The sequence below is a fragment of the Podarcis pityusensis genome (assembly GCF_964106645.2).
Source record: "Podarcis pityusensis genome assembly, chromosome: 14".
In the NCBI taxonomy this organism is placed as follows: Eukaryota; Metazoa; Chordata; class Lepidosauria; order Squamata; family Lacertidae; genus Podarcis; species Podarcis pityusensis.
The window spans coordinates 11,568,659-11,592,111 of record NC_138039.1 but is presented as its reverse complement, the minus strand read 5'-3'; the positions used below and the strand labels follow the sequence as shown (position 1 = coordinate 11,592,111).

General features: G+C 43.7%; 1 protein-coding gene across 4 annotated transcripts in view; it reads right to left on the bottom strand.

The window, feature by feature from the left end:
- TRRAP (transformation/transcription domain associated protein) overlaps window positions 1-23,453 on the bottom strand; it is a 154,500-nt gene that overhangs the window by 121,599 nt on the left and 9,448 nt on the right. For all 4 annotated transcript variants that reach the window (XM_080980887.1, XM_080980889.1, XM_080980890.1 and 1 more), the window contains exons 8-26: window positions 22,998-23,123; window positions 21,938-22,015; window positions 21,614-21,702; window positions 21,361-21,457; window positions 20,593-20,731; window positions 19,202-19,280; window positions 17,383-17,617; window positions 16,448-16,775; window positions 15,643-15,740; window positions 15,269-15,463; window positions 14,533-14,724; window positions 11,975-12,140; window positions 11,607-11,863; window positions 9,967-10,167; window positions 5,632-5,783; window positions 3,743-3,942; window positions 2,414-2,631; window positions 2,112-2,309; window positions 131-391 (exon numbers count right to left, since the gene is read on the bottom strand). In XM_080980887.1, coding sequence (XP_080837013.1) covers window positions 131-391; window positions 2,112-2,309; window positions 2,414-2,631; window positions 3,743-3,942; window positions 5,632-5,783; window positions 9,967-10,167; window positions 11,607-11,863; window positions 11,975-12,140; window positions 14,533-14,724; window positions 15,269-15,463; window positions 15,643-15,740; window positions 16,448-16,775; window positions 17,383-17,617; window positions 19,202-19,280; window positions 20,593-20,731; window positions 21,361-21,457; window positions 21,614-21,702; window positions 21,938-22,015; window positions 22,998-23,123 — 3,309 coding nt within the window. The remainder of the gene's footprint in view (window positions 1-130; window positions 392-2,111; window positions 2,310-2,413; window positions 2,632-3,742; window positions 3,943-5,631; window positions 5,784-9,966; window positions 10,168-11,606; window positions 11,864-11,974; window positions 12,141-14,532; window positions 14,725-15,268; window positions 15,464-15,642; window positions 15,741-16,447; window positions 16,776-17,382; window positions 17,618-19,201; window positions 19,281-20,592; window positions 20,732-21,360; window positions 21,458-21,613; window positions 21,703-21,937; window positions 22,016-22,997; window positions 23,124-23,453) is intronic.

Sequence of the window (23,453 nt, the reverse complement as noted above, 5' to 3'; positions counted from 1 at the left end):
CCAATAAAGAAGCGTTGTGAAATGTGACTCCTCACCAGCAGATTGCAGTGGTACAGTTCACACTGCTATCTCAGCCTACCGCATGTGTCAATCAGGTCACAGACAATTAAACGTTAACAGGCCGCCTCACCTCTTTATGCGGCTCCATGATCACAGTGACGCTTTTCCCCGTGACTTGGGCAAGCACCTGCAAGGAGTGCATCGCTTGCTTCCTTACAGTGGAGTTTGGAGAGGTCACCTCTCGCACCAGGTCATGGGTCACGTGATGGAAAGACTTTTCCTGGGCCGAGAGGATGTCTTCTGTTTTCTCTTCATCTTTCAGAGGAGTCGCGCACCTGATCAGGAGCTGTTCCAGGGTGGTTTTGGCCATAGCAACTGCTCCGTTCGAAACCTATGCAGGTTGCAGAAGTGTCAGTGTGTTGCCAACACAAACTAATGAGCAATGCTGGAGTACCAAATTCAACAGTGAAGTGACCAGCTTGCAAGAACATTCCTGCTTGAACGTGGATTGGAAACTTTATACAGAGGGCCAGTGCGGTCACCCACTTTCTCAAAGGGCCCATCGCCATCAGGACCACCATCCCTGAAACTGTCAGAGCCATGGTGCAACACAGCTGTTTGCTGCTGCCACCACCAGCCAATTAATCCCAGTTCCCCTCCTGCCTGCAGTTGCGTTTGCCCAGCATCTGTTATTTGTCGCGGGCATCGTATCATGATGGGAGATTGTGCCCATGATGCTATTATTACGGGAGCCAAGCTGGTACTCAGCTCTATGCCACAGCTACCATGTTAAATTCACCAAGATGCAATACCCAACATCTGCACTACGTCTTGGGAAATCTTAACATGGCAGCCACTCCTGCAGAATGGAGCCAATCTGGCTCCACTAAGAAGCACCACTGCCCACTGCTGCTGGATAAACACATGGGAAGGAGGAGGCAGTGACAAAAGAAGCAGGAAGCAGCCATGCCAGGCAGGCAGGCAGCAGTAGCACCAGGCAGGGGAGTCAGACTGGTGCTGGACAGAGGGCCAATGAGAGCAGCTTGTGCTGGCTACACAGATACATTTCCAAAGCCAGAATGAATTGGTGGTTTAATGTTTCCAAGGTGAGATGTCAAAGCACACCTCATCAGTAAAGTGGAAGTGTCTGGATGCAGAGCACATGACAAAACCTCACTCAGTGAAGTTCAGTTATCTTTAAAAGTCTTGCTTATCCAATTCCATGCTGTTTTTCTTCCCCACGTTTAGTCACACTGAAACACTGCTATTTAGCAACTGAACGCTTCCCTAGTTTTCCACGCAACCAAAAATAGTAATTACACATACAAAGTTGAAAGAGAAAAAGGCAGGTCCGCATGCAGCGGATTCGATGCTTGTTTTAATCTGGATTCGTAAAATCTCTTTCCTTGCAGGAGTACCGTTCCCTCTCGCCTTCTTTGAACCCTGATGAGGGACACAAAGGCTGACCAACCTTTCCGTTTAACCAGATTTTGAAGGCACGGGTTAAGGCTGACTTCAACTCCTTTTTAGCCTTTAAGCATGGTTAACAATAATGCAATATACCCCTTAACAGTGGTGAAGGTAAGAGACAGAAATGTGATCCCAAGACAGAAGAAAGTTCCCGTGTCTGATATCTTAACTGGGGTTAAACGGGGGCCACTATCACATCCCTGCATAGTGCTGGTCAAGCAATCTCAGGCCCAACAACACACCTGTGAAACAGGAATGATGCTGACTTCACTCACGGTGAATGCCTACTGAGAACGAGCCAGATGAATCTACCATGTCCTTCATGGTAAAAATCATACAACTATTAAGCATCTGTGTAAGAACCTCCAAGTTCTCCACCAGTTTTCAGTGAGAAGTATCATTACAGAAGCTCAATGCAATGGTGAAAAAAAGCAGGCGATAAGCCGTCTGGACAGGGACCAAAACTCAGTCACAGAGCTCTACATGCTGAAGGTCCAGGGCTCAACCCCCAGCACCACCGGGAAGTAAACCAGGAAAAGATACTATGGAGAGCTACTACCAGTCAATGCAGGCAATAGTGGACTAGATGGACCAACCATTGGTCCAAGCAGCTTCCTATAATTGATATGAGTCTTAAATACCTCTCCTGTTAGGTCCATCATGACAAACAGCAGCGCCTTGAGGAAAGTCTGTTGATTCTGGAGAACCCAAATGAGAGGCAGCCGCTCCATGAGAAATTTGATGGACACCACTCCCCCGAGTTTCGCGTACCAGGCTTGTTCATAGCAACAAGCGCACAGCCGCTCCACGATGTAGGAGAACAAGGGAAGCTGGCAAGCCTAGAGGGTTAAGGAAAGAACCAAGCAAATGTGCATCAGTCAGCAAGGGGTTGGGTTGTTGAAAGCAAGATTGCATATGCAAAGCTGGAAGTGAGCTTCGTTACCCTTTCCTTCGATCCCAGGATGATGCTGGCAACATCAAATATCACGGCTAGCGCCACCTCTCCAATTTTGCAGAGCTCTTTCTCCTCGTACGCCATGCAGATGGCAATGGCATCGATAAGCACCAAGGGATCCATGCCTTTGGATCCGTTTTCTTCACTGTGGAACATGGCCGTGCTGGGCTGGCTTCCAACCTGGTAACACTGAAGCAAGAATGGACCTGGGATTTATAGTAAGGCGGGGAAGAGGAGGAAGCAGAAAACAAGGAGGCTTCAATTAGATGAGAAGGAAAGAGCAGCCCTGCTGGGTCAGAACAAAGGTCCACCTGGTTCAGTGTCCTGATCTCCCTGGACCACAGGTATAACCAAATGCTTCCAGGAAGCCCACAAGGAATGAGTGAAGGCATTGGCGACTGCTGCCCGGAGGTATACTGCGTATGACCATGGAGGCCCAACGTAGCCATTGTGGCCAAGAGTTGTTGCCAGGCTGGGTAAATACCTTTTAAAGCCATTGATGCCATTGGCCTCTGCCATATCTTGTGGCAGTGGATTCCACAAATCAACCCCACATGGTGCAAAGAAGCCCTTTTTCTTGCCCATCCTAAATCTGCAGTCCATTTCATTGGGTGAGCCCAAGTTCTTTGATGGCAAAGAAGTGGGGAAGGAGTCCGCTCCATCTACTTCCTTCACACCATACCTAAATATCATAAACTGTTACTGTCATAGACCTCCCCACCCACCCAAAAAATTATGTACAGTGATACTTTGTGTTGTGTAACCTCCAGGTTACAGAATCTTCGGGTTACGGCCACGGCAAACCCAGAAGTGTATACTTCCAGTTTTCGCCACACGTGCATGTGCAGAAGTGCTCTGTGTGCCGCACATGCACAGAAGCACTCAAATGCGCCCCGCACATGTGCAGAAGCGCTCAATTGCACCCCGTGCGTGCGCAGAAGGGCACCTCTGGTTACGAAGTTTTCGGGATACGGCCGGGCCTCCAGAACGGATCCTGCTCGTAACCGGAGGTACCACTGTATTCCTCTTAACTGGCATTTATCATGACAATTTCAGGCAGCATACAATAGTGTGAATGGCACCAATCACAGAAACTAATTAAAACCGGGTATCAACAACGTGCACTTAATGACCTGAAAAAGAATGATATCTTCGCCTGAAAACAAAACTGCAGTGCTTTTACTCCTGGCTTCTTGTTAAAGAGTCACCAACCTGCTGCCCTCCAGAAGTTGTTCTGGCTAGGGCTGATGGGAACTGTAGTCCACCAACAACCGGGTGGCCACCAGGCTGGTGATGGCTGGCCCAACATTTACTTACCGCACTGCTGGGCAACTGCCACCATGGTGTAATGCCGAATTAAGCTGGCTACAAATGGAAGAGCACTGGGACGCAAGTCTTTGATCACCGCCGACATGAACGCCCCTGTCAACGCCTGCTCAAACGTCTTACGGGCAGGTGTGTCCTGGGCTTTGTACCGATGGGAAATGATTACGCTGGGAATCGACTTCTCAGTAAAGCTGCAAAAAGCAAAACAAATCAACAGTTTTACAGATTTACTTTAACTGAGAGAGAACATTTTGTTCTGATCGAGGGATGAGCAGTTCGTCTGAAACCGCATCCGATGTGACCTGTGCCACAAGGTCGGACTGAGGAAATGCAGCTCATAGAATCGCGGAACTGTAGAACTGTAGCTCAGCATCAGGAGAACTGTAGAACTGTAGCTTAGGATCAGGATCAGGCCACAGCTGATGCTAGCCATCTGAATCTGATTCTCAAAACCATGGCAAATGTGTCAAGGCTTGCAACCAGATAGTATGGATACAGCCAAGAGAGTTTGTGTTCACTTACCCAGAGCTCAAAAGGGTTAACGGGAGCACCAAGCTTACATGATAGGCTAATTTCATCCTGAGGATTTACTATCAAAATGTCTACTGCATCATCTAAATGCCTGAAACTGGTTTTAAATAGGAACAGTAATTCCCTGAGTAACTCAAGTTTTGCAATAAAAAACATCAATCTGTTTACTAATAGTGCAAGCTCAGCGCCTAACAGAACAAGCTTTGAACCAGGAAACCCCCATCCAAATCTTGCCTCCACCACAAACTCAACAAACGGCCTTGGGCAAAGGAATAGATCTCAGCCTCAGTCCCTTATTTATAATAATAACGGGACAGCGTTGCTGAGCTTTCTATAAGGCTGTTGTAAGGAATACTGAACTAATAATGCATATGAAGCATTCTGAATGTTCTAAAATGCAAGAAAAGCGTTCAGTAACATAGTTCAGTTAGAGATCATCTGTTTCGCATGCAGATGGCCCCAGGTTCATTCCCTGGCATCTCCAGGTAGGGTTAGGAGAAAAGACTTCCTGAATCCCTGGAATACTGCTGCCAGTCAGTGAAGACAGTACAAGGTATGGGAACCAGGCAGAGGGCCTGTGGAATGCCCTCCCACCAGATGTCAAAGAGAACAACAACTACCAGACTTTTAGAAGACATTTAGAAGACAGCTGAAGGCAACCCTGTTTAGGAAAGCTTTTAATGTTTGATGTATTACAGTATTTTAATATTTTTTTGGAAGCCGCCCAGTGGCTTAGGAAGCCCAGCCAGCTGAGTGGGGTATAAATAATAAATTATTATTATTATTATTATTATTATTATTATTATTATTATTCCTATGTACTGCAAGATGTTCATTGTCCCTGGCTGCCATTTAAGTCCTCCATGGGCAAGTGTTATCAATTCCAGGGAATTAGGGGGTCTATTCTTTCCTTTTAACAGTGATTCAAGCTAAATACCAGGGATCCATTTACCACCCTCTGGCAAGCATGACACGACACCCAGCCATGAACCTGAGAAGGACCAAGGTATTGCCCCCTGATCAGTGTGTCTGATCAGCAACCCGTGTGCTTTCTGCATCCAGGTTTGTCATCTCTTTCCCCACCTATTTATTTCCTTCTTTCTTAACACCGCGCAGTTACACTACAAATCATCCAAACCACCAAACATGTTTGGTTGTGTACAATGTTATTCCAACTCAGAAGAGACCCACTGAAATTAATGAGCATGACTAATGTTGACCCATCAGTTTCAAAGGGTCTACTCCAAGTAACACTCACTTAAGAAACAACCCTCTGTAGAATGCAACCCCCAAGAACAAGGTGCAGCCTGCCAACCTTAATTCTGCAAGCCATTATAAAATAATCTTACTTCGGATGGGCAAGAAGCTGATACAAAGCATGTTTGTTATCATCCAGGCTCATCATGGCCACCAAGAAGCATTTGATCACCTCCCAGGCCTGCCTCCGGTAGTATGGCTCTGTGTTCGCACTCTTCAAGCAGTCCAAGGCAGTCTCGATGGCCTAAAACAATGGAAGTAATTTGCTTCAGAAAACCGTCAGAACAAAAAAAAAGTGATGCATTTTAGCAGCTGCCTAGCTAAAATATTGCACAAGCTTCTGTGATGCCCACTGGCTTAGATCAGTGGTCCCCAAACATTTTCTCCCCCAGACCACTTGAAAATTGCTGACCGTCTTTTCTTTCCCCCCTGCCAGTTCTAGAAACTACAATGTGCTGCGCCAGTGTTTATTATTTTTAATTGTATTTTTATTGCGTCTTTGTTTTGAACATTGAATTTTATTGTATTACAATTTGAATTCTGAAGGGTCTGCAGACCACAGTCTGGGAACCCCTGACTTTAGTATCTTTAAGAGGGGATTACATTACAAAGTCACATGTAAGGGCACCCATCTAGGCAGCGACCACAAAAAATGGTGAGGAGCACAGAACTATGAACTACAATGTATTGATAATGAGAAGAGTTCACAGTAAAATAGACAAAATAATGAATACATTTGCAAGGCTTACAGTGAACCACAAAGCACAAAAATTACTGAAGGATGCTCTAACAACTGACAAATATAATTACACTTGCAAAGTATACATTTCACAGTGACAAACCGTACTGCACAAGAATTATTCTTGCACTGAAGAATGTTCTAAGCAGCTGACGTTTCAGCTGCTTAGAGCTTTCTTCGGCACAACGATAATAAAAATAGCACCAATAATTATAATATAATAATGAAGTATGTTTTGTACTGTAGGGCTCGCTGTAATCCTTGCTGGGACGTACATTTTGCAAGTGTAATGATATTTTGTCTACGTTATTGTAAACTCTTCTCATTATCAATTTCTTGTTGGTCACAGTCATATGCCCTTGAGCATTTTTTGTTTGTTTGTTTGTTTGTTTGTTTGTTTAAAAGAGGATTAGACAAATTAGAAGACTATCAGCAGATTTGACAAGCAAATGGAATTCCCAAGTTTAGAAGATGTATATATGGCTTGAATATCAGCTGCTAGAGAGCAACATTGCATGAGGGGCATCACCTTCATGCTTTGAGTGTAGATTGCCTAAGAGTGTAACAAAAGCCCTGCTGATGCAGGCCAATGGCCCATCCAGCATCCTGCTCTCACGGTAACCAACCAGATGCATGATGGAAAACCCTCAAGCAAGACCTGAGTGCAAGATCACTCTTCCCAATCCTGCGGTTTCCAGCAACTAGTATTCAGAAGCATTACTGCCTCCGACTGTGGAGATAAGAGCATCAACATGGTGGCTGGTTCTTCTTCTTTGGCGATCACTCCTAGCCGAATAAGATTGCCTTCCATAAACACAGTTTTAACAATGAGTCCGTAAGCGACTGTGGAGACCAGTTCTGGGTCCACACATCTTTCCACAGTGGGGACATTGGTTTCCGGGTGGGAGTTGATCACGGTGTGGATTTGCCAAGCATGCCTTCCTCTTAGCACGTTTCTCCCTTGTGTCCTGAGTTCGAGCGTCTTCAAAGCCCCTGACACCTTTGGTTCTCCAACTGGAGCGCTCACAGGCCAGTGTTTCCCAGTTGTCAGTGTTTATACTACATTTTTAAAGGTTTGCCTTGAGACAGTCTTTAAACCTCTTTTGTTGATCACCAGCATTACGCTTTCCATTTTTAAGTTCGGAATAGAGTAGTTGCTTTGGAAGACGATCATCAGGCATCTGCACAACATGACCAGTCCAACGAAGTTGATGTTGAAGAATCATTGCTTCAACACTGGTGATCTTTACTTCTTCCAGTACACTGATATTAGTTCGCCTGTCTTCCCAAGTGATGTGTAAAAGTTTTCGGAGACACCGTTGATGGAATCTTTCAAGGAGTTGGAGATGGCGTTTATAAGTGGTCCATGTTTCACAAGCATATAGTAAGGTTGGTAGTACAATAGCTTGGTAAACAAGCATTTTGGTTTCCCTGCAAATGTCCCAGTCCTCAGGCTGGTAGCTACTGATAGCCTCATCATCTATGAATTTGTCTAATCCTCTTTTAAAGGCATCCAGGGTTACAGCACGACTTTGTGGGAGCAAGGTTCATAGTTTAACTACACGCTCTGCTTTCTTTTGTCTGTCCCATAAATACCTGGAAGGACCTTTGATCTGATCCAGCAATGCTAAACATAAATCTGAGATCTGAAGTCACTGAGATACACACACAAAATGTACAATGCTGTTTTCTCTCTTTAGGTACAGAAAGGTCCACAAAGGAATCTAGAAGCTTAGGAACATTTGCTCCTTACTCCTGCTCTGCACCGACTTCAGCTGCAACTGCTTCATGCTCTTACTTGCGGTGTGGCAAAGGTTTGCTCTCCAAAATGGTTCCCTTACAAGCCTTCTCAGAAGAGTTAAAGAGAAAGTGAGCCAAGCACTTTGCACACACTGTAAATGGCAAAATGCTGCTTTAAGAATCTCATAAGGAAAATCAAACTTTCGTACAAAAAACCTTGTGCGACAGCAAAAAAGCACTCTATAAATGAGACTCAGGAAAGGCATCTTGGAGTCTGAGACCAACTTAATGACAATTTATAGGAGTCTTTTCACGGCAACCACTCTGTGAAGCTCCAGGGCTCATGGTTTTGCCGACCCAAGGCAACCCAATAAAAGTTATCATCTCGACTTACTCTCTGATTTAATACACATGCACACACAAGTATGTTTTTGCTCCAAGATGAAGAAAGCAGGCGCCCAGAATAGGACATTGATCAAATGTAATCCAGCTGAAAAATTCATCTGAGAGCCATGAAATAAGAAATTTCATTGCCTAACTGATTGTGAAAGGAAATCCAATCATCCATGCTTAAATGCTGGAGATAAAATTATGTAGATAAAAGTGACCTTTGAATGCTAAGGACTCACCCCCCCCCCCAAACAACAGAGCCACTCTTGTTTGCAGGGGGGAAATAGTATTTCCAGTCATGAATGAAACTGGTTGCTTGCCTCTCCTACACAACCTTTCTCAAGTTTTCAATAAAAAACACAATGAGTTTTCCACAGACCACTGAGGTGGAACTTCTCTCACTATACAAGGCTAACACGAAAGATGGATTTCTTCTGTTGGCACTTCATTCCAATTCTTGAGAGATCAACTGTTTTTACTCCCAGCTCTGTGAATGCACAGTGTAAACAGAGATTGCTTCCTACTCGACCCGAAAAAGCTGGCAGGAATTTTATTTAGTATGGGCATATCTACAGCACTTTTCGTTTTATGGCTGTCTATGCAAAGACAGATTTCTAGTCTATATTCAAAGTAAAATAATGGCGTAGTTGAATTCAGAACTGCAGAGACGTAATGCTAAGGGGGAGAAAAATTTAGCCAGAAAGGTTTCACTTACTGTCTGGCAACAATGAGGTGAAAAGATCCTGTCTTGGCGCAACAGGATAATTAGTCCTATTTATAAAAAGCATTAATGGCGAGGAAGAGAAGAGGCCAAATTGGATCAAAGCTTAGACATTGTGACCTGCCAAATGCTGTTAAGTGATTCAAGAGTTCACAGCCAGGATGCGAGCCCAACAACAAAAATATGCAAACTAAAATATAGCCATCATGTAAGTGGCAGGTTCTGTTGGATTAATTTGCAAGAAAGCTCAAACCAAGTAAGTATTTAACAACTAACACTACACACACAAACATGAATACAGACTCAGAAATTTTATAGGCCACAGCAAGATTCTCCTCTCACCGCCATGACAATGCCCTTCTGAGCTGATCATTTGTGAACCAAGTTTTCACTATGATGGCAGAAAGAGATGAGCTACAGACATAAGCTCCACACCTGTGCAACAATGGATTTTAGATAGCTCTCAAGTATAATGGCATCATCATGCAGCCCACACAGACTTAATACAACAATCCTAAACATACTGTCTAAGAAGCAAGCTCCATTTAACAACTTCTTGTTTCACAAAGGTTGCAACAGGCATCAACAGGATCTTAAGGAATTTCTGTAGCATAAGTAGTCTGTTGTCGGCAGCCGATGGAACAGACTTCCTCAAGATGGAGCTTTCCTGATGCTTTGGAATACCACTCCCAGCAGGGTCAAAGGTCAGGGTTGATAGAAATTGCAATCAGAAAACATTGGGAAAGCACCAATTTGGAAAAGGCTGCAGCAGAAGCCCTTCTAGAATATTTGTGGAAAGGAAATTATTTGGCTATTGGCATAAATATTCAACCTTACCTTCTCCATTGGGAGCTGGATCGATGCTTTGCAGTCGGAGAACTCCGCCGTAATACTGGGGCCTTGAATCTCCGTCACGACATACTGCAACTTCTGAGACTCCTTCAGCATTTTTCTGTTGCTTCCACCGAACTTGCCAAGCACTCGATAAGCAACGTGGGAAATGTTCTCTGCTGGATTGCGCAGTGTCCGCCACAAAGCCTTGGAAAAAAGTTTTAAAACATCCATGTGTAGTTCAGAACAGTGTTGGTTCAAAAGAATGCCATATGCTATACTTGAGTCTGCTGAACAGACTCTAGAGTTGGGATATAGTTTAGGGGGCTTTGTGGCGGTGACCGGGGGTAGTTTCTGTTATTAATTCTTTGTATCTTTAGTTTACACTTAGTGTGGAAATTGTTCAATTTGGTTGTGTATCTTTTTCATGCTTTAGTCATTGCTTCTGATTACTTTCATTATGTTGCAATTATGAATCTTTTTCATGTTGTAAGCCACCTTGAACTACGGAAAATTGTGATGTATACATGTTTTGTAAGCCACCCTGGACTCAGATTTGCTCAAAAGTACAAAAATATTTTAAATTAACTTAATTAATTTGGGGAAGAGCCACAGCTGAGTGGCAGAGCAACTGCTCTGTATGCAAAAAGGGTTCAATTCTCAACATTTCCAGGCTGGGCTGGGAATATCACATGTCTTTAACCCTGGAGATCTATGGCTAGTCAGAGTGGAGACTACTGAGCTCGATGGACCAACAATCTGACTTCTTATGGTCCCAATTAAAGCTTCCCAAAGCAGCTTCTTATGGTCCCAATTAAAACAAATAAAAATAAACATGAACACTTTCAAATCCGTTTCACAGCAAAGTGAGGGAAGACACACAAAAACAGAGAAAGATAATCCCTGTTATACATCAACATGACTAAACAATTCACGATTTTCTCTAGTCTCCCACCCTTGGCCGAAAGACAAATATTAGTATTTCATGTTAACATTTTTCTAGGGTACAACAACCTACATTTACATTCTTTGAAGGAAGGGGGGGCAGAACTTAGCAACAAACAGGAAGAGAAAAAATGTGCAGAAAGCCTTTGAAAAGTTCAAAATACAAGTGAAACTCCCCACAAACCACCTCAAAGACATAGTTCAATACAGTCAAACCTCGGTTGTCAAACGTAATCTGTTCTGGAAGCCCATTCAGCATCCGAAATGTTTGACTACTGAGATGCGTCTTCCGATTGGCTGCAAGAGCCTCCTGCACTCTAGCAGAAGCCGTCTAAGATGTTTGGCTTCCGAAAAACGTTAGAAAACTGGAACATTTACTTCCAGGTTTTCGGGAGCCAAAATGCTCCAAAACGGAGGCGTTTGGGAGCCGAGGTTTGACTGTATCACAGTAGGTTCAGGACCTCACAAAGTTAAATTAAATTAAATTAAAACCCCTATATTTTACACATACCTGCATTACCTGACCATTTTGCTATTACATAAAACAAAAGTCGAAAAGAGGACTCAACCCCCATTTAATAGGAAAGTTTCTTCCCGCATTCTATCACCGTCAAAGAGATGGCCAAGGCTAAAGCAAAGCAGCCCAGATAATTGAGCAAACACTGACCTCTAAAGGTCCCTTCTGATAACTGCATCTTTACCTGCATAAGCTCTGCCCGCACAGGTTGGATGTGATCATACAGGAAGTCTGGCTGTAGGTTATCCACACACAGCTCCAAAGTCCGCAGGCCCTGGCTGACCAGCGTCTGGGATCCATTCAAGGCAGACACCAAGGGATCCATCAACATTGGCAAATAAGGAAGGAGGGAGCTCAGTCGGACTGGCACGGTGAGGCAGAGCTCTACAAACAAATCCTTCATGTGCTGCTTATGCAGGCCGCTTTGCAGCATGTTAAGTCCTGAAATGTGACAGGTGGCGTCAATAACATCCCAGATTTGCTACCAACAATCATGGACATAAAAAGGAGATGTATTACCACCCCACCCCCCCGCCGGGCATCTGCTCTGACCTTGCAGTAGGTTTGGTAGCAAGGGCAAGAATTCCTGATACAGGAGATCGTGGCTCCCTCCTCCAATCGATCGGAAGAGAGCTCTGAGCAGCAAGAAATAGTTGTAGGGCTCCTTGGCTGTCTGTGCAAGTTCCATGGAGCTGTTCACAATCTTGTGGAGGTGTGGCTGCAAAAAAAAATTTTTAAATCGAAAAACGGAAGAACAGAGGTTTTTCTTAAGGTGCACTCACACTGCCAGTTTAACAAGAAATCAGCAAAATATTTCCCAGGGATGAAGGCTCTTTCCTGGGTCACTGGAACATCCTTCATTTGAGGTTTTTAACCAGAAGTTGGATGGCAGAGGTTGCTTAGTAGGGGGTTGGATGAAATGACCTTCTGGATCCCTCCCAACTCTATTATTCTGCGGTGGATGAATTACTAAGCTTAAGGAAGTTAAAGTAAATACATAACCAGGACATTTGATTCTCCTGCAAGCAACAGGAAGCATACCCGCACATCACCATGGCACTTTGGGAAATCAAGTGAGCAGATTTTGGGTATTCCCCCCCCCCCCATTTTTGTTTTTTACTTAATATCCAATGTGAAGAAGAGTTCTGCTGAAAGCTTGCGAAGTAACCTGGCTGAAAGCAAGCGAGTTTCTGTTTGGTCTGTGTCTGGATGGAAGACAGCCAACGAACTGTAGGGACATGGCGTAAAATTATATCATAAAAGGAAGGCCAACTATAAAAAGGTACCAAATGATGCATCCATGGAGACAGATAAGGCTATCAATGACTACATGGAACCAGAGGCAACAGTGCCACTGAATGCCACTCACTAGGGGACAAACAATAGAGGAGAGCTGTTACTACTTGTGGGCTTCCAGAAGGCATATGACTGTTAAAATAAAGTGGAGATCTATTATAAAAGGAAGGGGAAGCCAAAAAATCCAAGTCCTGGGGATCAATGGACTGAGCCAATGAGCTCTGCCCCCGTTTCTGAAGCATGCCGTACCATCTGTCATCCTATTTCCTTATTCTCTCACACAGAGCTGCACCAAGCGAACACACAATGCACAAAGGGACCAACATAATTAGCACAGTACAATTTGGATTAATGCATCCTTAGAAATACAGAAGAAATTAAAAGCCTTGTGCAAGCTATTACAAAAAAAAGAAGAAGACAGATCGACAAGACTCGGCCCAGGTACAAACTCTGAAATAATTATGGGTTTTATTAACATCTAAAGGCCCTAGACCTTGCTTCACAATTGCTGCGAATAGCTTTCATCACTCAAATTAAATTGTCTACTCAAGGCCACACCATCAATTCTTGAGAATCAAATAATTTAACAGGCATGGAGTGGCGACGGCAGTATATCACACCATTTAAATTGGATTTGCCGTTTATAAAATGAAAGTGACCTTGGTTCTGGCAGCAGAATAAGGGAACACAATGCATCAGAGGCAGGATGCCTTACACATTTGGGGCTCCTTTACAAGACAGGAAGTGCTTGAGTTCAATTATTAATCCGTGAATAATCAGGACTTCCTGGCAGAGGAACAAAATAGTGCACTGTGTATTTAAAACAGCAAGCCATCAAAGTCCAATAAGGAATGAACAGTGCCAATAAACTCTCATTGGAAGCAAAGCAGCTTTGTAAACTTTGCTCAGGAACCGAATAACAACTTACATTCATCCAAATGTAAGTCTGGATGTATTCTATTCCCCCCACTTTGAATAGCAAACTTTCCTATCTTATGTCACAAACTGCTTTTGATTGGTGTACTCCTTAAGTCACATACATACGTATACAGTGGAACCTCTATCTGCGACCATAATGTGTTCCAGAGGTCCACCCGGAGGTCAAAACGGTTCGCTGAGAGAGGCGCCGTTGTGCGCAGGCAGTGATCACTGCGCATGCGCGACCAGCGGCAAACCCGGTTAGTTCCAGGTTTGCCGCGGATGTTGGGCGAAATGGATGCAAGCGGAGGCGGACATAAGAAGAGGTTTGACTGTATATAAAATCTAGTAACAGTAACATCGAGAGCCTAGACAGTGGCTTTACTTATTCTGGCTTTAAAGAACTCTCAGACAGTGTTTTCTCATTATCATGACGTAAACTGGGTTACAGAGACGTTGTTGTTGTAATTTTAATCTTTTTAAAGCAGCAACTGGCTGGCACATGGCCATCACTTTGTGCTACGCTGTATGTTAGACAATGGCATACAATGAAATTGAACTCAAAACTATAGCCTGATGCCTAAACGTAAGCAGCCTTGAATGCACCAAGAAGCCACCATGACAATCTTAAGTTGTCATGTTTTACAGAGAGTGCACCTCCTTTACAATGCAATCCTACACAAATCCACTCAGAAATACGTCCCACCGAATTCAGCAAGACTTACAAGGTAAGTGTATATGGGCTTGCGGCCTAAAGCTCAAAATCTCATGGGAACGACCACTACTATGGTAGCTCCCATGAGATTTTGAGCTTTACACATGCACACCTACATTTCAGAAGTCAACCCTGGGCGCATTAAGAGAACTCACCATTTTTACCTGTTTGCAACATTTACCTTAAGCATCTGTTCGTTTTCCGCCGCAAAAAGTGAAACGGAGCCAAAGACTAACTTGAAAAGTTTGAGATACAGGTTGGAGAGCTCCACGTTGGAGCCCATCTCAGGCAACCGATCCAAGAGATACTCCACCAGGATTGTGGCAAACAGAGCTGAGGTAGTTGGGTTGGCCAAGAAAGAATTGGCAACAATCTGTCAAAAGGAGAGAATGAAACAATTAGGAATAACCACTGGCAATGATTTATTTTTTCAAAAAAACATTTGCTTAATATTATCGGTCACTGAGTTGATTTCAAATTGTTTTCAAGTAGCTTGTCTTTTTACAGATTTCATTTCACTGACATCCCATTTGATTCCACAAGAAGGAAACAAGAGTAGCAAGCTATGCATCAAATAATAGCTCCTCCAAACCACTGTCCATTTCCAATGAGGACAAGAGCTATTGTCAGTTCAACTTAGTGTAGTTTATTGCTTAACCCAGCGTTTGCTAACCTGCTGCCCTCCAGATGATTTGGACTACAATTCCCATCAGCCCCAACAAGCCTAGCCATGCTGGCTGGGGCTGATGGGAACTGAAGTCCAAAACATTTGGAGAGCACCAGGTTGGCAAAGGCTGGATCAGCCGTAAAGGCAACAGAATGACAACACAGTGGCATGTTAACAAAGAAATCTTCCAAGCTCAACAGAAAGTTTTTGTCAGGGCTCACACTACTATCAAGTACACGAAACATACTACCTGAAGGGCATAGTTCTTAGAGATTCTTTCAACCATGTATGGAACTGTCGTCTGGAAGATTTCTTTAAAAGTCAGAGCATTCATCATTGTGAAGACACCAGCAAAATGCTCCAGGACCTCCTTCTCCTCTTTCATCCTGACGGTCTGGCAATTTGCAACTCGGATGTACGTCTGCCCATTTCCAGCTATTTGAACCTTTTGCAACGGGGACACAAGACAGGATTCAAGTCAACATGCATCCCCACCACCATTTGTACTGGCTTCCCGTCTCAAAATATCCAAAGCAATTGAAAAGCCGCAAATTTAAAAATGATTTGGAATAAGACACGGAGATTAAAATTACAGAGCAATTAAACAACAGCTAGGATACGTGCCTGATAAATATCCAAAGCTTGCATTGCATATTTGACCAGCTTGATGTATATCTGTGTCTCTTTAGGTTGCAGCTGCTTATTGGGAATGAACTGAGCTTCTGAAAAAAGAAGAAAAGGAATTGAAAGAGAAATTACTTTTTACTGTTAAAAAGTGTGCACTTGTGTAACAAAATGGGAAAAACTAGAGCTGCTCACAATTAATCGATCCCACAGTTTAATCTGCTCCACAACATTGAATCTAAAACTTGCCCCCAATTAATCAGGCATCACATTTAAATATGCATACGACTATTTTTAAAATGGGTGCTTGTATTTCTGTATTAATACGCTGTTCACAGCTTTGGGGGCCTTTCACCGGTACACAAACAAAGCCTAATGCAATAAAATCTGCAGACAGCAAGCAGAATCTTAGCCAATTCTCCCTTTCCCCACATCACCATAGAGGAGGAATTTCACCTAGAGCACATGCATGCATCACCTAAGCGCAAAGTGTGTTTCTTGTTTCGGAAATAATAACCCAGAACGTAAAAAGAGTCCTTCTAGATTAGGTCAATGTCCCATCTAGTCCAGCATCTTGGTCTCACAGTGGCCAACCTGATGCCTACAGGAAAACCTGCAACCACCACCCAAGGACAGGAACACTCTCCTCTCTTGAGGTTTCCAGCAACTGATATACTCATATGCATATTTTAAATAAATGGGTAACTAAAACCCATATGATAAATTGCTTTTTTAAAAAAAAAAAAAAAAGGTTGCACCACCCTAGGAAAAAAGCCCAGGTAAAATTCGAACCATGCCACCTTACCACCAGGAGCTTTGCAAGAAGTGATACCCCACGTAATCGTCTTGACACCGCAGACCAAGGTTTTCACCAAGCTTCGGCAATCCGTGACTTGGAATGTTTGCTTGTCTTCCTTCTCCTTCTCCCCTTGCTTCTCAAAGACAGGCCCCGGGGCAGGGGCCACGGGAGTGGTGGGAGCAGGGGACGGAACAGGAACCGGAGCGGCATTTCCTCCAGCCGGCACGCTGGGCAAAGCGGCTTCTCCTGCCCCAAGTTCAGACTGCGGCTTGCACTTTTTAAAGATCACGGAGAGCTGATAGCGGGCAATGGTGTGGAATTTAAGGACGAAAACCTGGAGGAGAAGCACCGTCACAACAAAGTAAGATTCATCATCTGAGTCTATGTGTAACACCAAATCCGACAACCAGTGAAAGAGGCCGGAATGATACTGGCATTCAAACGCACACACACCTCCCTCTGCTAGAAGGCAAACCATCACTTGCCATTAGAGCCGGACAAACTATGGTTTTGAACTTGCCCTCCAAACTGGGATTACAAAGCAGCTTCTAACTATGGTTTGCCATTCCCTGTATGAAGGGTGAGTGTAAGACATAGTTTTGTCCATTCAGATGTAATGACAACCGGTGGCTTGCCTCCTAAACAGGAGGAGGAAACTGCAGCACAAAACAGAAGCAGCAAATGCATGAGCCCAGGTTTTAACACAGAGTAGATCCATTAAAATTAATGGAGCTAACTTAAACATTCATTCATTTCAATGGGTCTGCTCCAAGTAAAACTTTGTTGAATAGCGCCTCCGGTCCCAAGTAGGTCAATCTACCTTTTCTATTTAGTTATATATTTAATCCCACCTCCTCAGCACAGAGGCCTTGTTTCTGAGCAGCTATGTGATTTTAATGAATACTTTCATTCCAGCACCCCTACTTTAAATGCCACAGTACCTCCAACATCCTCATGAGGATGTCTCTGCCATTTCCATTTTCCTGTTCACTCTTGGATCGAATGCAGTCCACAAGATTTAGCAGAAGTTTGCATGACATGGTCTGGATACTGCTGGGCAATGATTCGTCATCAATATTCTTAGCAAATAACTGGACAGCAAGGGAGAGGTCGTTCAGCGGCAAATGCTGCCGGACATGATGAACCAGATCTGCTAAAGTGCTGTATGCAAGGGGCCTGGGAATACACAAAGAACAAATAAACTAGTTACGTTAGCGTAATATCTCCAGTTTGTGTGTTGAGCTGATATGTGTGAAGCCAACATAGACGTCCAACACACAGTGATGAGGAGTGAAAGAGTGGTAACCAATGCTAGTCCTACTCACAGAAGACCCATTGCAATTAATAAACAGGCCAAGGGGCCACCCAGTCTAGAAACCTGTTCTCAAGGTGGCCAGCCTCAGAGAAGCATGCACACAGGACCTGAGTGCAAGAGCAACTCTCGCCACTCATGTGATTCTCAGCAACTAGTATTCAGAGGGATCCTGCCTCCGATGGTGGAGGTTGTTGGCACCTGTCTGTCTTGAGAGACAATAGAGTACACCTCCGGGATAGAGTCAAACCGCTGTTAGCAGCACCCAAGTGACCTCTCTAGGGAGCAAGCCTGGGCAGTGTGCATGGAGGTCCTGGGCTGCCCAGATGGCAAGGCCCCAGTCCTGGCCTCATTGATGTAGTCCAGGTATGTCCAAAGTCTGTTTCGGGGGCCTAATAAATTGTGGTACAGTGGTACCTCGGGTTACATATGCTTCAGGTTACGTACGCTTCAGGTTACATACGCTTCAGGTTACAGACTCCGCTAACCTAGAAATATTACCTCGGGTTAAGAACTTTGCTTCAGGATGAGAACAGAAATCGTGCAGTGGCGGCGCAGCGGCAGCAGGAGGCCCCATTAGCTAAAGTGGTGCTTCAGGTTAAAAACAGCTTCAGGTTAAGAACAGACCTCCAGAACGAATTAAGTTCTTAACCCGAGGTACCACTGTAGTTTATTTCCTGGGGTAAAATCCTTAAAAAACCTCAGCAACTGCAACCCTTTAAAAAAGATCAAAAACTTCAATCCTAAAAAAGTCAACAACTTTCGTTGGCCCTTTGGTCGGCCCCCACGGCCCTTCTCATCATCAAATCTGGACCTCTTTGAAAAAAGTTTGGACACCACTGATGTAATCCAAAGGAAAGCAGAGCAATACATTTGGCACCATCTTGGCTGCAGGAGTTGCCGAAGAAGGCATAAAAGGCGCCATCTAACCGTCTTGGGGACCAAACTTAGTAGAGTAGAAACAGCCATCATGGCACATGCAAGAAAAGATGCCTTGTACAACCATTAACTTATTAGCTGACCACCTGTAGAGAAGACACAATGGAGAGAAGAGAGGGACTGCACCTGCCAGCAATGCCAAACCATCTGCACATTCAGGAACAATTGAGAAGTAGAGCATAAGCACAGACATGATTGGGGATCTCAAAATGCACAGAGCTGTAGACTCTCCTTTCTAACAGTTCCCTTAATGTATGGACACCAGGGGACTGGGACGCCAGGAGCCTGTCGTGAGTAGGGACTATAGGTGTGGTCCTCCTACAGCCTCCTTGGGTATAATGTACACATGGAGAGATAATGAGTGAGCAGCCCTTTTGCCTTTTTTCCTTCTTCAGCCAATAAATGGGAGCGCAGGTAGGACAAAGACCTGGTTATGATCTTGTGCACCCGCTAAAACATCCCATGCGATGGCAGCGTTAACAGATAAGAGAACAAGCTTCATTACGCACCTCAGGGTTTCGCGGGCCGTGTATCCAGAGCCTATTAGTATGGATTCATCGAACAATTTGTCCATGCACGGAATAAATTCTGTAGTGAAAAGTGACAAGAGAAAGTTGTCATGATAGAGGCAACAAAACAAGAATTATTAAGCAGCTTTAATTAATGCAGAAGGCAGTCCAACTACTGGGCCACCAATCAAACATTTCCTGCAAAATTTAGCCTACCAAGCATGACTTTTAATCCTCGGGAAGTTGGCAGTTCTGCCAAAAGTGAATTTAACATGCTGCTCTCCTCAATGAAAAAATGCCGCAGGTATTTACTTAGTTTGCAAATATTTGTTTCCTTAAACTGATTCTGAGCACCCTTCCCGAGTTTACTGGAGTGATACAAACATTTAGAGCCTTCTCATTCCTCTGCAGATCAGCAGAAATACTCCCCTAAGAAATTATGTTAAATGTATTAAGGAACACTAGTATAGAAAGATCTGACCAAGATGTGCTTCTGAAACTGTGTATTTCTACACCGTTAATTTCTCTCATTGGTTTAAAGAGCTGAGGGTGGTGTACATGCCATTTTACTTTATGTCATTTTGCTTCACAACAGCCTTGTGAGGTCGGCTAGATTTGACTGAGAACATGAAAGCAAGAAACATAAGGAGATTAACATGCCCCTTTCAAGAGTCAAACATAGATGTTACTTTCCATATCATTATGCTTTTGTTAATGAGATAAACACACTTAATTAGCAATTAAGTTACTATCAAGACTGCAATCCTTAAAGGGAAGTGCAAGATTAGGGGGTCTGTAGAGCTGGATCCCATGTGCAGAATTAAGCTAAGCTATACCTTTGTCAAATCACGATTTTATAGATCTATTTAGACAATCCAAAAACAAGTTTTATCCAGCACACACCATAAGAAAACGGGTGGAGAACAGAGAACGACTTCATTGTATACAATCCCATATTTCTGCTGTACAAAGTAGCTGTGGAAGAGTAGTGTAAACTCAAAATTTTTGTTTTTCCACTCTATAGGCTCACCAGTACTTTATGGGGGGCGAGGACTTTGCATTTAACTTGGCAGATTCCAGTTGATTTTACATTTACCAATGTAAGATATTAAATTCCCAGGTACCAGCAGTCTGATTTGACCTGTTTGACCGGTTCCAGTTCATAGGCATGGCTGATTTTCTATCCACTTCACGCCAAGTGAAGCGAACTCAAACTAGCTCTGAAACTGCTGTGCTAATTGCACCCAGTTGACTCTGGCAGCAATCATAAAGCAACCTTAACAAGAGAGGACTCGTAACACTGAGAACACAAAACCATACTTTGTGACCCGCCTCTAACCATTTTCCCAACAACGTATTCCAACTATTTAAAATATGCAAAAGGGACATACGGCTCCTCAGGTCCGTGGTCAGAATATGCTTGGCTGCAATGAGAAGCTCCTTTCTCAGGTGAGCTGTTTCTGCAGGACAGTTTGACAGCAACTGCAACATGCCTTTTACCATTTGCTGAGAATACTTGGCCACCAATTCCTGATAAAAGTAAAAATATAGATGCATACATTCCAGCTATATTTATGGCATATATAGGTTAAAATCTCAACTGAATCACACCCTGGTAGAGGCATCAATAAGGCTTACTTTCCACTGTGTATACCGAGGCCCCATCTACAGAAGTGGTGGAGTGGTTGTATTAAGCTGAGAATGGGATAGGAATCCACACAAAAACACAAACAAAAACCAAAATTGGGGAGTGGGTGAGAAGGAAAGCAAGGAGAGGGAATTCCTGCTTTCTTCTACCTCCTATGAATCCTCAGAAATCCCCAGTTATATGGCTTTGTGGAGAATCATTTGTCTTCCAGGTGCTGCTGAACAAAAACTCCCATAATCCCTGGTCGTTGGCCATGCTTACTAGGGCTGATGGGAGTTGTAGTTCAGTAAAGTTTTCCCCACTCCCTGTGTTAATACAAAACATTGTTTTACACATACTTTTTGGGGTTTCAAAAGTATTTCACTTTTACATGGAATTTAAAGGTTTCTTATTTTGTTCTCTTTTGATACAGCCTATGCACCCATCGAAAAAAGTTCTGTTAACTAGTGGAACGCATGACTCTCTGCCTCCACCTGTCCAAGAATGCTCAAACCTCTCGAATGGAACTTACCTGATAAATTCTTATTATGTAGGCCAAGAACGACAACGTTTTTATCTGTGCAGCAATGAAGTCAGCATACAGTTCCTTGTTGTAAAGTTTATGCTGCCTGAAAATTGAACGTCAGTGATTTAGTCTTGCCTTTCTTTTTTAAAAAAAAGTTACCTCATGAATGGTGCTTCTTCTTTTTTTAAAGCTTAAACATTACCATTTACATGGCTAATGTAAAAAGGCTTCGCCAGGAGATTTTGTTATGTAACCTTACCTTGCTTGTGTGGACACCTGAATAATAATTGTATTCATGATCAAGGGTACAAATTCAGCCACCACGTTATGGATGTTCAGTTTGTACAGCTAAAGAAAGAAAAGAAAAGAGTTTGTGATGAGAGACATATGATTGTTGCTTACAAGGCAGTTTTTGAACAAACCTGCAACCCAAGTAAGTTCGCAGCTTGATGCCCCAAAAGTTACAGTGGCCCTTCATTCATATGCCAGATAAGGGGAGGGGGAAGCACTAAAGTTTGGCTAGAAGACAGGGCAGAAATTTAGACACAACCAAGTTATTTATATGAAGCGTTCCAGTACTAACCTGATACATAAGGACAACAATAATGGGCAGCTCAGCTAACACCTTCAAGGAGAGAGAGCCTCGAGGAATTATTGAATGCTGGAAAAAAAACAGAAGGGCAAACATTTCCACAAACGTCTCTTTTAAAATGGGATTTTAAAAAATTTAAAGCTGTTAGCATGAAACACAGTTTGACAGCTGCTTTCTTGGATCTGTTTGTTTCAATACAGCTTGCAAGTTTTAACCGACTTTTTTTTTTCTTTCTCAAGCTCCAACTTGGTCCATGTGACCCTGTTGAAGACCCGACAAACAGCTTAATGATGCTGGGCAAGCGGAGGATGCAGAGAACATCCTTCAGATGAAAGAGCAGCACCAGACTGTTGGCTGTCACTCCCAACGGGAAACAGAAGGCGAGGGGGGGGGAGCAAGAATGAAGGAAGACAAGGGTAAAGACAGAGCAGAGAGACATGAAGCAGCACAAAGGAAGAGACAGAAGGGAATAGGACAAACTATGAAGGAAAGTAGGGCTGCCATAAAGAGCGTGCCTGGCCAGGGCAACGGAGTAGGGAGGGATCTGAGGCACCAGAGATAGCTTGGTCAGTTAGAGCATGGTGCTGATAATGCCAAGGTCGGAGGTTCAATCCCCATAAAGGACAGCTGCATATTCCTGCATTGCAGGGGGCTGGACCAGATGATCCTGAGGGTCCCTTCCAACTCTATGATTCTAGGAGGACTCACAACCCCCGTGGGAAGTCAGTGAGAGAGAAAGGAGAGGCAGAAAGGACAGAAACCGATGCTGTATAGGGGAGTGAGAGACTGAATGGGTCAGAAATGCTAAATAAAAACAAAAGGAGTGGTGTCCAGTAATGAAAAGAGGTAACCAAACTCTTGGAATGAAGCCTCCACCAGGTGGCAGACAGGAGGCGACATATATTTATTGCTTATAGATGTATTGCTCAGGTGGGGCTCTCCACTGTCTCCCATCTTGGCACTGCCAAGGTTCATATTCACTTCATGCCAACGCAGATGCACCGTAAACCACAGGGTTCTATTACGAGCTGGAGTCATGTATTATACATACCGTTCTCGTTTCGCTGTCGTCCCGTTCTGGATTTACTTTCACTACGATCGTCGTGATCATACCCACCATTTCTGGAGTAGGAACAGTGTTGTCGGGGATAACCTGAGGATTCTCAAAGTAACGATTCTACGGCAAGAAGCAAAGAGATTTTGAAGCATTAACCATAGCTGCAGATCTCGCCGACTTCACAAGCGCTGATAAGCTTACGGAGGTGAAGCGCGAATAAAGCAGGGGAAAGCCACTTCTACCAGACTCCATGGTTGCAGAGGGATGGGGTGGGAGGAAAGGAGGAAGCTCTGACAACAGGCAACTTTGGCAAAACTCATTGTTGATAATTAATACAGAACTGTGAATATCGTACTAAGAATAGTTCAATAAGCTATTAGCTATCTCTGGATACAATTATCACATGATTATACTGCTGCAATAATGGGCACTGCTGATCGTCTATGATTA